Source organism: Emydura macquarii, unplaced genomic scaffold, assembly GCF_026122565.2.
Source record: "Emydura macquarii macquarii isolate MOO-44397 ecotype Brisbane River unplaced genomic scaffold, CSIRO-AGI_Emac_v2 contig_587, whole genome shotgun sequence".
Classification (NCBI taxonomy): domain Eukaryota; kingdom Metazoa; phylum Chordata; order Testudines; family Chelidae; genus Emydura; species Emydura macquarii.
This window is the reverse complement of record NW_027130724.1, coordinates 14,733,209-14,748,564: the sequence shown is the minus strand read 5'-3', so window position 1 is coordinate 14,748,564 and position 15,356 is coordinate 14,733,209. Positions and strand designations below refer to the sequence as shown.

General features: G+C 41.6%; 1 protein-coding gene across 1 annotated transcript in view; it reads right to left on the bottom strand.

Annotated features, from left to right (window-relative positions):
* The window catches only part of SWAP70 (switching B cell complex subunit SWAP70), a 55,710-nt gene extending 44,688 nt beyond the window's left edge, over positions 1–11,022 (bottom strand). The window contains exons 1-2 of the mRNA XM_067540771.1: positions 10,345–11,022; positions 681–821 (exon numbers count right to left, since the gene is read on the bottom strand). Coding sequence (XP_067396872.1) covers positions 681–821; positions 10,345–10,695 — 492 coding nt within the window. The 5' untranslated portion in view covers positions 10,696–11,022. The remainder of the gene's footprint in view (positions 1–680; positions 822–10,344) is intronic.
* Between the last annotated feature and the right edge of the window lie 4,334 nt (positions 11,023–15,356).

Here is a 15,356-nt window from a genome sequence, read left to right as displayed (position 1 = left end):
GTCAGCAGGATTTTGGAGGCTTGCAGGTCAGCTTCTCATTGGAGGAGAAATCAGTGATGTGGAATTAGAAATAATCTTACTGAAGTTTATTGTACACTTTCATACACCATTCCTTGAATAGAGGTGGTCACAAACAGCACACAGAAAACTCCCTCTAAGAATTTCAGCCAAAACACTAATATCCAGTTCCCAGAGGGCAACTCTGCCTCAAGAATTGCCTCTAGTTAAATAGAGTAAGGTAGAAAGCAAATGCCTGTTGCCATTAGCCCCAGTTCTCCAAAAAAGTATAATACAGGTCAATTTACAGTTCTAAAAGTTTTAAAATAATTTTAATCAAGGTCCAGCATGTACATGAATACAGCTCTGCACACGCGGCCTAGGTAGTGGCCAGACATAACAGGAAACAGTGGAAAACCAAGGAGGTAAAAAAAACAAAAAACCGTAATACTGCATTTTGCAATTTTAAGGTTCACAACTCTGCACAGCACATTTCTCCATTATGTCCCAATGAATAGAATCAGGGTCAGCATTTCTTCTCTTCACTTCCCTTCCCTCCCTGTCCTCTCTCTCCCCTGCTCCCCTCTGCAGGAATTTATCATTGCAGTAGAACATTTAAGTTTATGACATTACCTAATCCTAAAACTGCTTATGTTAAGAGAAAACAAGAACTACAAACTTACCTTTTCCAAGATGAATTTGTTTAAATAAGGCATGTAGCCCTGATTGGAAACTGGTCCTTCATCATCATCTCGAAAATGCTCTTCCAAGGCCACTGGGTCATGTGGAACATTTAGCACTGTGCACAAGTTGTGAGAAAGGACCTGAAAATAGAACACAAATCAGTGAGATCATAGCTCAGTTTCCTTAATGGCAGTGCTGTGATTCACTAAAGTCTGCACAGAATGTGACACATTCATGTCAGGGTGAGTTGTAAACTAGGGATTTTTGTTGCAGGAAAAATACAGTTCTAGTAATAGAGTTACAGGGATTTAAACACTTCAAATGGTAACACTATTACAGAGACAAGGTTGTTACCAAACAAAAACACAAAAAACAGCTACACAAAGAATTCAAATAATGTACATGAAAGTAAGGGGAGGTCTGTAGAAATACGGAACTCATGTTTCTACGAGGAAATTAGTTAACAGGGGGAAATGATAAGTAATAACCAGCTCCTAGGATTATAAAAATTTAGCAATGTGACTAAGATGACTCATGAAAAGTATTTCAATATACATCTTTGAGTTTATAGGAAAGGCTAACTTGTCAAATAAAGGTATTAACTTTGAATTTCTCTCATCTGTTTATTTTTCAGTTACTTTTCTATATTTACCATATGTTTCAACTGGTAAGAGGCAAGTAATGTTATAGAAGGGTCAGGAAGGTAAAATTTCAGAAGCATTTCTTGATATTTCATTTTGAAGTAACATATTTGCATGTGTTACTTCATCCGTTTCAGCCCCCTCATAACCAATCTAGAGAAATGACCTTCAACCAGAGGCTACATGCTTCATTAGTTTTAAGGAAGTGCAGAGTGGTAATAAATGCATCTAAAAAGACTATTCTATGCAGCGTTTTACAAGCAAACCATGTGCCTCTTTACCAACTATGGAACAAAGAACCCAGATTATTTTTACTTTTGTGCCATGAAACTAGCAGCATTAAGGCTACATCTACACTACAAATTAGGGGTGAGAGACTCAGCTTGTGTACACCTTCTAGCACAAGCATAAATAGTAATGTAGCCATGATAGCATGAGCAATGGCAGCATGGCTTAGCCATGCCAAGAACACATGGAGGTCTGAGGGGTTGTACTCAGCACAGCTCAGTCATGCCACTGCTGCCTAAGCTACCACGGCTATGTTGCTATTTATACTCGCACTAGCATGTGTATGCTGGGTATCCTAAGAGTCCTGGTAAAAGGTACCACACCTCCCAGCCACAAAAAGAGTGTGGTTCCTTCTCTCTCTTCTCTCTTCCATACCTTTGGCAAGGATCACACAGCTGGTTGCTCAGCCAGTCTAACATGGCTTACTAGGGCTTGATCCTGCACCCATTAAAGACAGGGAAAACTCCCATTGATTTATATGGTACAAGATCAAGCTCTTATGGATTATGTACCCCATACAGCTACAGAAATTGGGTTAAGGACTTAGCCTTACTTATCTATAAATGGATTGCAACTGTAAACTTCTTTTCCCAGTGAGAAACAATAAAATAAAGACGACATACAGAAAGAAGAGGAATTAAACAGAAAAAAAATAGCTTGCATTTTTTAAAAATGCATCCTGCCTACGTAAAAGAAAGCTAACCAGCCAGTTGTGAGAAAATGCCGCAACTGAAATTATTTGGTCATATATATATTATATATATAAAAATGAATAAGATGTTCCTTTGTTCAATGTGGAAGTACGACATCTAAAAAATAGAACAGAGAGGGGCAAGGGAAAAAATCTGCAAATTTGTTTACAGCTACTTATAGTCAGCTAAATATATCTGCATTAGTGATAGAGCAGTTGAAAATAGGGTAGCTGCAAAACCAGAGTAAGTGGAAATAAGTTTGAAATCTTCAGAGTTCTGAGCTAAGAAGAACATATCTAGGTTGCAGATTCAATGGAGAGTCATTCTATTTTCTTTCCCACCACATGACATTACAATTTTCTCCATTGCTCTTATTTTTGATAAAAGACTAGCAAAGTATCAACATTAACATGAAATCCTACCAAGGCCACCTTTTATTTTACAAAAGCGCGCGCGCATGTGCGCGCACGCACGCACGCACCCCCATGAAAAAAAGTCTTCACACGTGTACATCAAAATTAAACAAAGTAATTTAATCTGATCTAGCCAGGTAACAAAGTAGTCTAAAGAGAACAGAAACTGGTACTGCTCACTACTGCCTGCCATTTTACATTAACTGCTAAGTTTTCCAAAGCAGATAATAAAATTGTATCCACAGCATTTTGTATTCAGACTTTGACTTGCACAATTTTCATGCAAAAGCTGCAAATACACATACAAAGCCCAGTCTCGCACTACACACAAGAACTCAGGTGAATGAATCTTGCCAGTGTAGTTTTAGATGCCAGATTGAGGTCCCATTGAAAATTTGATCCTAAGAATGATGTCTCACACTGGCTATATTGTACTGAAGTATAGTATGTTGGACGAAGATGATATGGCCCTCTGGGGCTCTCCTAAAATACACACCCATCCCAGTGATGAGAAGTTTTAAAACAAACACCCCCCTTCAGTCTACCCTTTTCACCACACTCTTTGAATGGGCATCATGATGTTAAAAAAATTGAGACACAACCAAACACACTGCCATTCTCAACAAGAGGTTTCCCTCCAATTTAAAATCATCAACGACTGTTCAATTATCAAAACAATTATCCCAAAAACTAAAGCCCCAGTCTCCTGTTAATTCAGTAAAAGAGTCCAGTGCCCCTTCCTCTTTGATTAAGACTTCCTTCCTGTTACCTATGTATTTCTGAGAGATTAAGGGAAAGGAATAAATTGATCTGAATTTTTCAACTAAAAGGCACCTAATCTGAATATTCCAAAAAATGTATCATTAAGAACAATTAAGGAATATTCAATAAAAGCAGCACTTGGTCACATATGCCTAGCTCTCGCATATCTTTCTGCTCTTTCCTTGTGGGTTTACTGCTGCCCAAAAGCTGAAGGAAACTCTGGATAGTTTCAACAACCAGGAACCAGATACCAGGAAAGGATTCTACTTTCAATCATTTTTGAAAATCTGTTTTATTTGAGACTCTATTAAGTTCAGTGCCTTCTTTTCATAGTTCAGGAAATGCCTTGCTACCTTTCAAAGTCTTCCATTCAAAGAAGTGGCAGAGATCCAACTGCCTTTCTTAGTACCCAGATTAAATTTAGACAACTCTGCAATGTGTTCTTTTTTTTTTTTTTTTTAAATGCCTATCATCTACAGCATCATATAATCTACTCTGACGATCAATGGTAAAAAAAAATTAGTTGAACACAAATTTAAGGTACTAAAAAGAAGCCCTTTGTAATGCAGAATCTCAGTCACACTGTGAAGAAAATTTCCACCAGTAAGGATCATTCTTCTAGCGCCCACATGGTTGCTAAGCAATTTTTCCTTTCAGCATTTATTATGCTCTTGTTGCCACAATTAACAATCCAAATTCATGCCAGAACCAGTCTCTCGCTCTATGCCAAAAACTCATCTTTCTGCTATGCTGTGTAGCAAGCTGCAAACCCCTGCAGTACCTAACACTAGCCAAAGGCTGGATCGCTAAAGTTCTGAAAGCCTCATGAGACTTTGCTAAACGCTTCTGAATCATGTTTTTATTTAAAAAACTTGCTTTACCTGGCATTTGTCTCTCTAATGCAGCTCTATCTGTGCTACGGTGCCTACTCCTAGAACTACTTAGCCCCTGATCCTTACATGTACGCTAAGCTGCAAGCACAAGAGTGGCCTCATAGGTGATCTTGTCCCCCAAAAAGAGAAAGTATCTAATGCTAAAGTTGTCTGAGGATTCTAACTGCTCCACATAAGAGTATTTCAGCCAAAATAATAATGGGACCATTAAGAGTAACGGCCTCGCACTGCACGGGAAATTGATAATGTATTCAGTACTGGTTTCGTCTTTTGGGAAAGGGTACAGTTGAGGGGGGTTTTTTCCTTTAAGAGTTTAAAACATGGGAGTTATGGAACTGTATAGTTCCATTTCCTAGCTTTGTACAAATTCATTTCAAGGTATTCTTGGCCTGTCTTTCTGCCACCTCCTAACGCAGGGGTTCTCAAACTAGGGGTCTGGACCCCTCAAGGGGTCACGAGGTTATTATGGGGGATGGGGGGGAGTTCACAAGCTGTCAGCCCCTGCACATGCCGCTGGCCAGGTGCTCTGATGGCAGTGCCACTCCCAGCAGCAGTGCAGAAGCAAGGGTGGCATGACATGAGGGAGGGTGGCATCATTTTGGGGGGGAAGGGAGTCGTCACAGCCTGAGGTATTTTCAAAGGGGGTCCCAGCAAAGAAAGTTTGAGAAGCCCTGTCCTAATGAATGTCTAGCCATCAGCTCAAACTCAACATGCTCCCACCCCTTTCTCAATCACTGACAACACCAGCATCCTGGCCATCACTCAGGCCCATAATCTGGGCATCATCTTCAATTCAGATCTCTCTAGGTCCTCCCATCCCATCCACCCTATATATAAATCTTGCCGATTCTTTTTGCATAACATCTCTAAGATATGGCCTCTCTCATCCACACAGCTAAAACTCTTGTCCAAACTCTTATCTTGCGTCTCACTTACTGCAACATCCTTTCTCTGGCCTTGACAAATGCAACCTTGCCCCACCTCACATCCATTCAGAATGCTGCTGCAAAGATCACTTTCCTTGCCATCGCTTTAACCATGTCACCCCTCTCTTTTAATACCTCCACTAGCTCCTCTTTCAGTATCGCATCAAACATAAGCTATTTGTCTTCACTTTCAAAGCCCTTACCAGGCTAACCCTACTCTACTTATCTGTCATTTACTATCAAAATGTCAACTCTCACCTCCAATCGGCCCATGATGACAGCCTCCACTGCCCACTTGCTAAATTTTCAAACAAGCACCTTTGTGCTTTCTCTCAAGCTGCTTCTCACATTTGGGAGGAGCACTCCATAAACATCCACAACTAAACCCCTCTCTGATGCCTACAAAAAAACTGACAACAGTTAGGTCATTGTTGTGCCAAGACCACTGCCATTCATGCAGACCAATAGTGTCTCATTGTTTCCTTGTATTTTGCCATCAGTCTGCGTCTCCATCAGTTGTCTCATCTTGCAATCTAACTTTAGCTCTTTGATGAAGGGACTGTCTTTCTGTTCTGGTTTTGTACAGCACTCAATGGGGTCTTGGTCCAGATCCAGGACTCAAAGGCACTATGCTAATACAAATAACATATTATAACAAAGTGTTTGGAAGTCGGGAGACGAGTTTAGAAGGGTATTCTGTACTGGGAGAGGTATGGCTGAAGCGATGTTTTCAGTCTCAAGAGAATAATATAAATAATAATTCATTCCAGTAAATACCATAAAGTAACAATTTCTCATAATAGTGAGTCAATGTCTAGTTTCTTACTATCTTTAAACATTGTATGAAGTCAATTGTCTTATTGTCAAGTTGCAGTGGGGGAGGTCTAGGTTGGATATTAGGAAAAAAATTTTCACTAAGAGGGTGGTGAAGCACTGGAATGTGTTACCTAGGGAGGTGGTGGAATCTCCATCTTTAGAGGTTTTTAAGCTGTGGTTTGACAAAGCCCTGGCTGGGATGATTTAGCTGAAGTTAGTCCTGCTTTGAGCAGGGGGTTGGACTAGATGACCTCCTCAGAGCCCTTCCAACTCTAATATTCTATGATTATGGCCCTGCCAATATGTCACACAGTCCACACCTTTCTACTTCTTTACTATGGTGTCCAGTAACAACTCTCTTGCTTCTAATTACACCATTTTTCCTCTTTATATTGACTACAAACTGATCAATTTTTTTCTGGATGACCCACCTTTTACCTTCTCCACTTAGATATTATACCAATGTTCTAGAATTTATATCTCCCTATTTTGTTCCTACCATTATCCTAATCCTGTATTACTCTGCAGTCTTCTCTAGATCACACTGGCCTAAATTTTCAAAAGTGACTAGGGACTTTGATGGCTTCACTTTTTGGGCACCCAACTTGACACTCTTGAGAAAGGTCTGATTTTCCAAGAGCGTTGGTGACCCCACCTTCTGAAAATCAGGTCTCATTAAGGAGTCAAGTGGGGGACCCAAAAATTGAGACACCCCAAACCATTTTTTGAAAATGTAGGCCATAAGGAACAAACAAGGAAGGACAGCAAGACAGTGAATAGTCAACAATTAAGTGAGCCCACTACCAAACAGAGAAAATGAGGAAGAAACACAAGAAAGTTTTCATATATTGTATAAAAAATTGGTTTGGCTTGTGTCATCTCTAAGGTTCCAGTCTCTCAAACTTACCACCAAATCTAATGCTTGCTATTGTAAGCAGTCTCATAGAAATCCAGTAGTAAGCATTTGCAAGATTTGTCCAAAGGCTAGATTACACTTTTAGAAAGTATCTTTACTTTTCAAACAACCAAGACAACATTTTAAATAAAAAAATATTTAGAAAGTGAAGACTGCAAAAGAGGTGAAACCAACAGATTTAAAAATAGTACAACATGTGCATGCACGTAGCTCATACTAAAACCACAATAGCAAACTAAAGCTACAATTGCTTCCACAAAAATTATACTGTGATTTTGCTATATTGGCATTTGAAAGGACATTGCAATATATGAACAAAACAAGAGCGATGTTTATATTTAACATGTGTACTTTATGAACAGATAAGCATCATAAGTGTTTACAATTTTTGCTGATGTGTAAAAGAATGGGGTAATCAATGTAAAAGCAGAACTACTAAAAATATTGGTTAAATAAAGTCCTCTTTTGTATTTTAAAGTTTTGTGCGTTATTTATTTAACCAATATATTTAGTAGTTCTGCAGTTACATTGATTTTGCTTAAAATTAGTCAGTAATGCCCATATTTGCACTTTTTTAAAAAGACTCACAGAGGAACAAGTTAGCTCAAGAACTATGTCATATAATGTGGCTGTTTCCCATATCATACCCACTCACTCCTAGGGTCTTTACCTGTTGGCTGTGCAGGTATCATGTACAAAGGAATTAAGTGATTAAGAGAAAAAGAATGAGACACATCTCACACAATTGCCTTTGTCCTGATGGGTCCCAGTTTTTCGCATGGGCTTGGCTCCTCCCCAAATGTTGCAGAGGGGGGAGGAAGGACTGACCTACCTGTCTCCATCACTTTCTATTTCAACTAAATTAAGACCAGTGCAGAAAGTAAATCCTTTTGGAATGGGGCCTCTGCTTCATTAAACACATTCATATAATTGTGGGTACTGCCTTTCTGCTAAGAGTCAGTGTCCCACAGTGTCTTCACTCTCCCTGGTGATCACTAACTCATGCAAACAGTCCAGTTGACTTCAGGGGGCCTACTCACATGAGTAACTGCTCACCAGTAGGAAGTAAGGGATTCACATACTGGCTCTTGGAGATGAGTGCCACGCAGTGGAAGGTATGCTTTAACTAGTCAGGATAGTGTGTTTTTAATTTAAAACAATAAATAAAAAATTCCTGTAGAGTGATTCTAGGGGTCAGCTGCTGAGGGGAGGCATTTTACATTAAAGTTATGATAATGCTTTTAATGTTACTATATTCCAGGACTTGGTGCCCAGATATCATAGTGATGAATGTGTTGGAAATTCCTAGGCTGATAGATGTGTACAGCACCAGGAAAAAAGTTTAGTCAACATTGGGTGAAATTTTGGTTGCCAATAAGTGGTATGGTAATCTGGTGAAAATAAATCTGTTTATCCAAGAACAGACTTTATTTTATATATATTAATTATATTATATTACCAGGAGCATTGCAAAGACTAAAATTATAATTTAAAAATAATATTGATTCCAGAAGTATTACAAATACCATAAAGGTTTCGGAAAATCTTGGTGTGGTTGTGGGTAACACAGCAGAGAATCAAAGTTAATTTAAACCAGCGCAAACAACTATGGGGACTATCGAAGTTGACCAACCAATTCTTTCATAAGCCTCTCCTCATAGCCTCAAGGCAGGGTAATTATAGTAATGGGGAACAATTACTGCAAAACCCAACTAGACAGAGACTGCAAAGGACATGCAAATCAATACAGGACATAGCAGTGAGTGGTAGGGTGGGAGGAAAACAAGCAAGATTACTTTTTAAAAAAATGATAGCCTCAATAAATTTGAACATCAGTCTCCCCAGCCTACTCAAGCTAACTCTGGGTTTTCCTCTGTAATAAGGACAGAGGCTCGTCCTTTAAAGTGACAGTCCTGAAGCTTCCTCCAATGACTACAGAGGCTATCGTTGACCTGGCCATCAATACAAAGATTACTGGCTGAAACATCAACAGGTGTACAGTTCTATCTGAAACGTGTTATTTAGCCACATTCTTCCCATTATTCCTAGCCCAAGACAGTTGTTTGAAACATGGCCAGGATCCATGAGCTGTGTGAGGTCTATTAAGAACACACATCATTTCACAACATGAGCTGGAAAAAAATCACACAGTTGGAGGCTCTTGACTACTTCTCCTGTTTATGCTCAAGTAAGAGAGCAGTGTAAAACCCCATTCTCCCTTTGGCAGACTCTAAATTCCACTTGAATGGGGTCAATTCCTTTGTTTTGAGACCTTACATTTAGTGTACAAGAGAACCATGCAGAAAAGGGTACTCGAGACAAATAAATGGGGGGGAGGGGGACTGGCTTGTACATGGGCATCTACAGGTCAGGGAGTGTGAAATATTTGGTGGTTCAGAAATGAAATAAGTTTTATCATCATCCATGATAAGGGAACTGCTTTAACTTCAGGACACATACGCACATATACTAACAGCAGCTCAAGATCCAGGACATTGCACATCAGACTAGGGAAAAACATTGGAGAAAAATGAATCTGTGGCCTACATACCACTTCAAACAAGCTGGAAAGGGCACTATTCCACCCACTGAACATGATGGGACCTGGATGGCTCACAGAGAAGAGGATGGCATATGGTGTGCACATTCTTCACCACTGGCTTTATTCTCATGTGTCTCCAGTGCCTTTACACAGGTACATGGTGGCAAAGACAGACACCAGGCTATTGTGGCCAAGATAGTCCAGGCCTGCGTCCAGACAGGAGGTTTCCAGACCCTCCCGACGTTTAAAGTCAGCCTCGGCATTTTTGGTGCCATCCCAAGAGAGCCTCAATGTGTCTGACGCTGTCCTGACTAGCGGATCCAGCAGTGCAGCAATGGATCCAAAGAACCAAGCCTCCCTGGGGCAGCTGGCCCAGAGCTTTCCACGAGGCTGGCAGGATCCTGCTCTCCGCCCCCACCCCTGTGAAGAGCAGGACTCAGGAGCAAGCTGGCGAGGCGGCTGATTTTGCTTCCCCAGCAGCAGCAGCAGCAGCAGGAGCAGGCCGCCCTGGGGTGGTCACAAGCTGCTTCCTTCCTCTCTCTCGCGCTCTCGGCGGGCAGGAGAGAGGAGGAAGGAATCACAGCCCGGAGGGCCCGGGGCGAGAGCCTGCAAAGCCGCTACTGCTGCCCCAGACCCCTCGCCAGCAGCGCTGCCTGAAGGGGCAAGGAGAAGGACGACAGCCCGGGGTGGCGGTGCCTGGCCCGGACCCCGGGGGGCGGAGGACGCGCCCCCCACCCACCTACCTGGCGCCGCCAGGCTCCCTCCCTCACTTGCCTTGAGCTGGGACTTGGAGACCTTGCCGCTCCGGTCCAGGTCCAGGGCGGTGAAGGCGTGCCAGATGGCCTTGAGCAGCGACTCCCTCAGCCCCGCCATGGTCAGCCTGGCCCGGGCCGCTGCGCGCGCCTCAGCCGCACGCTCCGCTGCGCTGCGCTGCGCTGCGCTCCCCTCCCCAGCAGCGCCCCGCGAGTCCCACCCGTGCGCTGGCCCGGCTGCTGCTGCGGCGGCTCGCATCACCCCACCCCTCTCCGCCGCCGGCAGCCAACCAGGCGCAGCTGCGCCCTCCCGGGGCAGTAGAGACGGAAGTTCGTGAGCCGTAGGCAGCTGAGTCAGGCGAGAGCCGTGCATTCGGCTCTCCCTGGCCGCCCCCCTGTCCCTAAAATAGCCACAGCGGAGCCGGCGCCGGCCCCTGCTCCCAGCCCCGCCAAGGCAAAAGTCCCCCTGGCCCCGGGGTGGTGGAACAGTTTGTATGGAGGGAGGGGGTGCGGAGAGTCCTTTAACTAAACTGTAAACCCTGTGTAGAATGGAAACCACTTCAAGCCACGCACCCTACACCCCACGTTTCAACCCCTAGGTGCTGGCCCTCACCCTGCTCTCTCACCCTGAGCTGCCCCGGGGGGCCAGATAGCAGGATCAGGCCCCACCTGTGGAGCCTAGCTTGGCAGTTTGGCCAGTCAGTAATAATCGCGATATAATGTTAGGCTCTGCTCCTGCCACCAATCCCAGCCGACGCTGAGCGCAGGGGAATGGTGCAGGGAGTAGCTGTGAGCGGAAGGATCAGGGCCTTGTTTTCTGTAATGTCTTTCAAATGAAACAGGAGTTCCTTCCTATAGCAGACTTGTCCCCTAGGACTAGTGGTCAACAGTTTTTTTCAAAGGGGTAGAGGAAAGCGTTATCTGATTTCTATTAACTCACTTATGCATTAGGTTTATCTATTTGTTACATTAAAAAAATAAACACTTAGGCTACATGTGGGTGTCTTTAAGGAACCACCTTTAATGGCACTTTGTCTATGCCACACATGTACATAATGAATCACTCTCTTTGCTGGAAATTTATATACATAGCAGAAAACTCACCCCCAACAACTTGCAGAGATATAGTTTATTTCACCCCAAAGGATCTAAAGCCATTTTATAAACAAATACAAACTGTAAATAAGGGTCATGTCATTGCTTCACCCACAGCTGAAATGAAGCTACTTCTGGGTCAAAAATTATATGGAATTGTCTCCCACTGAAGTCAATGGAAAGATCTCACCAGCTACAATGGGGGCAGTTTTGTTTTTGTAAAAAAAAGCTCATTGTGCTAAAGAAATTGACTCCATGTCTCATAAAACAAGGAGTGTATGGATCACAGCAGAGATGGCATTCTACTATGTAGCAATCTGCCACTTCAATAATGTAACCTGCTGACAAATGGACACTACATCAAACCTGTAGCAGTAAGTAGCCCTAACAATGACAGTTCTAATTTACTTCTGACAGATACTTGAGAAAAACGGTCTCTTTTTTTTCCCTGCCAATCAAGTAGAATTGAATTTGAAGATATAGAAGCTGGAGATAGGTGGGCACACCGATGTACATCTTTTCTACTTCATCTGCAAATGATATGAGACATATCAAACTGAAAATGTACTTGCTTTGACAAAAAGTAACCTGAACTTGTGTAACATGTAAATGTAATAAGGAGCAAAGCTATAGAGGAATATGTATCCTGTCCAGTCTGATATGAAGATATTTATAGTGCTAATCCTGTCATCACCACTATGAAAAAACAATGGGAGATGACAAAACATGCAAGTTCTGCAATGTCGTTATTTCTGCAGTGTAATATGAGGAACTAATTCTAATCTAATTAAAGTTAATGCCAACACTCCCATTGACTTTCATGGAGCAGGCTTCCCCTCCCCCCTTAATGCTTTTTTTCAATCAGTTTAACACTGTGTAAGCAAAAAAGGTACAGCTACGGCGGTGTTGTTTTGCCATCAGGAGGCAAAACATTAAATTCATACTTGTTTTGCTGATCATTTCACATAGCTCATCAAAATAATGTTTTTGATTTTGTTTGTGCAAAATAATTTTCCAGGGAAAGAAGAAAAGTCATGTGTATCATCAGCACAGATGAAAGCAATGACACAACAATACCGAGAGCTGCATAATTAATGTGTATATTTTTTTAGAAGGCAAGAGCTATAAGAAGTGATCTTCTGAATTGAGAGGGAGAATGGTTTTTTGGTTAAGACATTGCACGGGGACTAAGCATATCTAGGTTAAACTTCCACGTCTGCCAAAAACTCACTGGGTGACCTTGGGCTAGTCAGTTAATCTTTGTGTCCCAATTTTCCTCTCTATAAAATGGGGATTGGGGGGAAAAAAAAAACTTCCTTTCTGCCACATTTTGTCATCTCTCTTTAGACTGTAAACTCTTTGGGACAAGGACTGTCCCTTACTATATGGGTACAATGCCTAACATAATAAAATAATGTCTGAGTGTAACACTGCAAATGCTGGAAGCCACCCAATACAGTTTTCAATAACCACAAACTCTATTGCAAAATAGTGAGATTTTTTCTAACTCAGTGAATGTGATGGTGTGATTGTGATGGCTGAGTAGTACAATGTATGTGCAGAAGGTCAGACTAAATGACCGTGAGGGTTCCTCTGACCTTAAAGTCAGTGAGCCTTTGAATGCTGTAATCAGCAAGATAAAAGAAATATCAGTCATGGAGTACAATTTTCTATTCTGAAGTTTAGTCTGTTATCAGAGCCCATAGATAACTTTTGGTTGACACATTATACCCGTGGTAGAACAAAGTGAAAGGACTGTCACAGTTTAGCTGGAAGAATATTGCAAAACAGCTCTTTTTTGTGCGCTAGCCCAATCAGAGCTAACGTGTACGTCTATCTACATCTAAGCTGGGAATTACACCTCCCAGCTGTAGCTTAGACATATCCAAAGGGACAGGATTCCCAAAAGCCCATGCAACACTTAGCGCAAAGACAATGAAATGGGATAGATGAAGATCTGCCCAAACCCTTTCCAACTAGCTCCATACCTGCCCATGCAACTACTGTGAGTTGATATGTAATTTTCTGTTACCAACACCAGCAATATCAGTAAATGCAATAATCTACTTGTCACATTGCATATGGGATGAGCATTGCTTATCAATACAAAGAACAGAGCTCCCCACACTAGTCATCAGAGCCCTGGAACATTTAAAATGTACTAAAATTTCCTAAATTGTTAACCTGATCTCTCTCTCTCAACTGTACTCTCTCCCCAGGAGATTTAGAGCTGCCATGGCTTCTCCAAAGTATCTTTCTTATTATGTTAATAGAGTGACTCTCCTCCAGCCAAGACACAGAAACAGCAACATGTGACTTATATGGTGTGACCAGCTTTGAATACAGAGTGCTGAATAAACTGTGTGACTATACAGTAAACATTTATTGATCAATCCATAGATTTAAAGATGGAGGGGGGAAACGGGTGTAGCTGTGCACCACCACAGCTGCTGCTGCTGCTGCTAACCACTGCCACCGCCTTGCTCACAAACCACTCAGAGACTCTCTAGGTCAGCAATCAGCAGTGCAGTTTATTTACAGGGTTCAGTCCCACCGCCTTCTTACTATACACAGCTTGAGCAAATGGCCTTGGAGAGGCTTCAGCAGGCAGAGCCTCTACTTACCATTTACTCCCTGGCTTTCCCCCTTATGTCTTTAGCCTGGACCTGTACATAGCCCCTGGCTAATTAGGCTGACAGCTGCTTCCTACTCACCAATCAGGCACAGGTGTCTCTAGCCAGCTCCAGTTAACTTGCTGGCCTGACAGAGGGCTGGCTAAGGAATTGCTGCCCAGCACTCTTTCACAGGGGAGAATCATTTTTAATAATAGGAGAATTCTAGGAAATCAACAGCTGCATGAAGACATTCTGCAAGCAGAAAAACTGTCTGAATTCTAAAATTATTCACTATTAAACCTCCATTCAGCTTTCATTGTCAGGACCAACAATACTGCGATGCAGATGAAATATCTTTTGTCAGATATAGTGAAACTATGTGGCTAGATCATTGAAAGATACAATAATCTGTCACAGCCACTTTGCTTATTTTAGTAAACTCTCAGATCTCAACTTCCACTTTTCTGCTCTACATGTACAAATCTCACAATAGAGAGCAAACTGTCAGAGCCTAAATACACCATTGAGAAGTTGTCCTTCAATATTGTCTTTGCAGTTAAAATGCAAGGTAGAATTTAGTGTTTTGCTGTTTTATTTTCTAAATAGAGATGAAACGGTCTTCTCTCTTTTTATAACATGTTGATCCAGGGGTAAACATGTATTGCTTATTGAAGGTATTCTAACAAATCGTTTGTTTGTTTGCAATACCTTTTTTGCATACTGTATCTAAGGGCCTCAGAAACCACAAAATCTGGTGATTAGTCTCTCCCCACAGAATGGATGGGATCAGTAATGTGAATTTCTTTACTAATCTCAATAGGTGTTAACTCTAAAGTTTAATTTAATTATGAAAATTTAATTATCAACACTTAATTGCTGATTATATCAGAAGCATCTAGTTAATGTATTTCTCCAGTGTGGCTGACCATAGCAGTTCTACTTATTTAAACAGGAATCAAGCTGCAAATTTTGTATATGCAAATAGTCTACTGAATTGGATAGCTGAGAATGCACAAAGTTAAATATGAGGTTTACAGTGCAATGACCCATGAGAAGCAGCCAAGCCAGATCAATTAATAATCTAACAAATATATCTACTGAATACTCTACTTCAACCTTACTGTCACACCTGGTATTAAAATATCAAAATGGCTCTAAGTTATTCTGAACATAGTTCTGCTTTTCTTTTTCCCAAGATCTCTTGCCCTTTGCAACCTTTCCCTTCATCTAATCTGTATGTATAGTACTGTACCATATATTTCATTTGAAGTTTGGGTTGGCCAGCCTAGGGACTTGTCTACACTACAAAGATAAGTCAACCTAT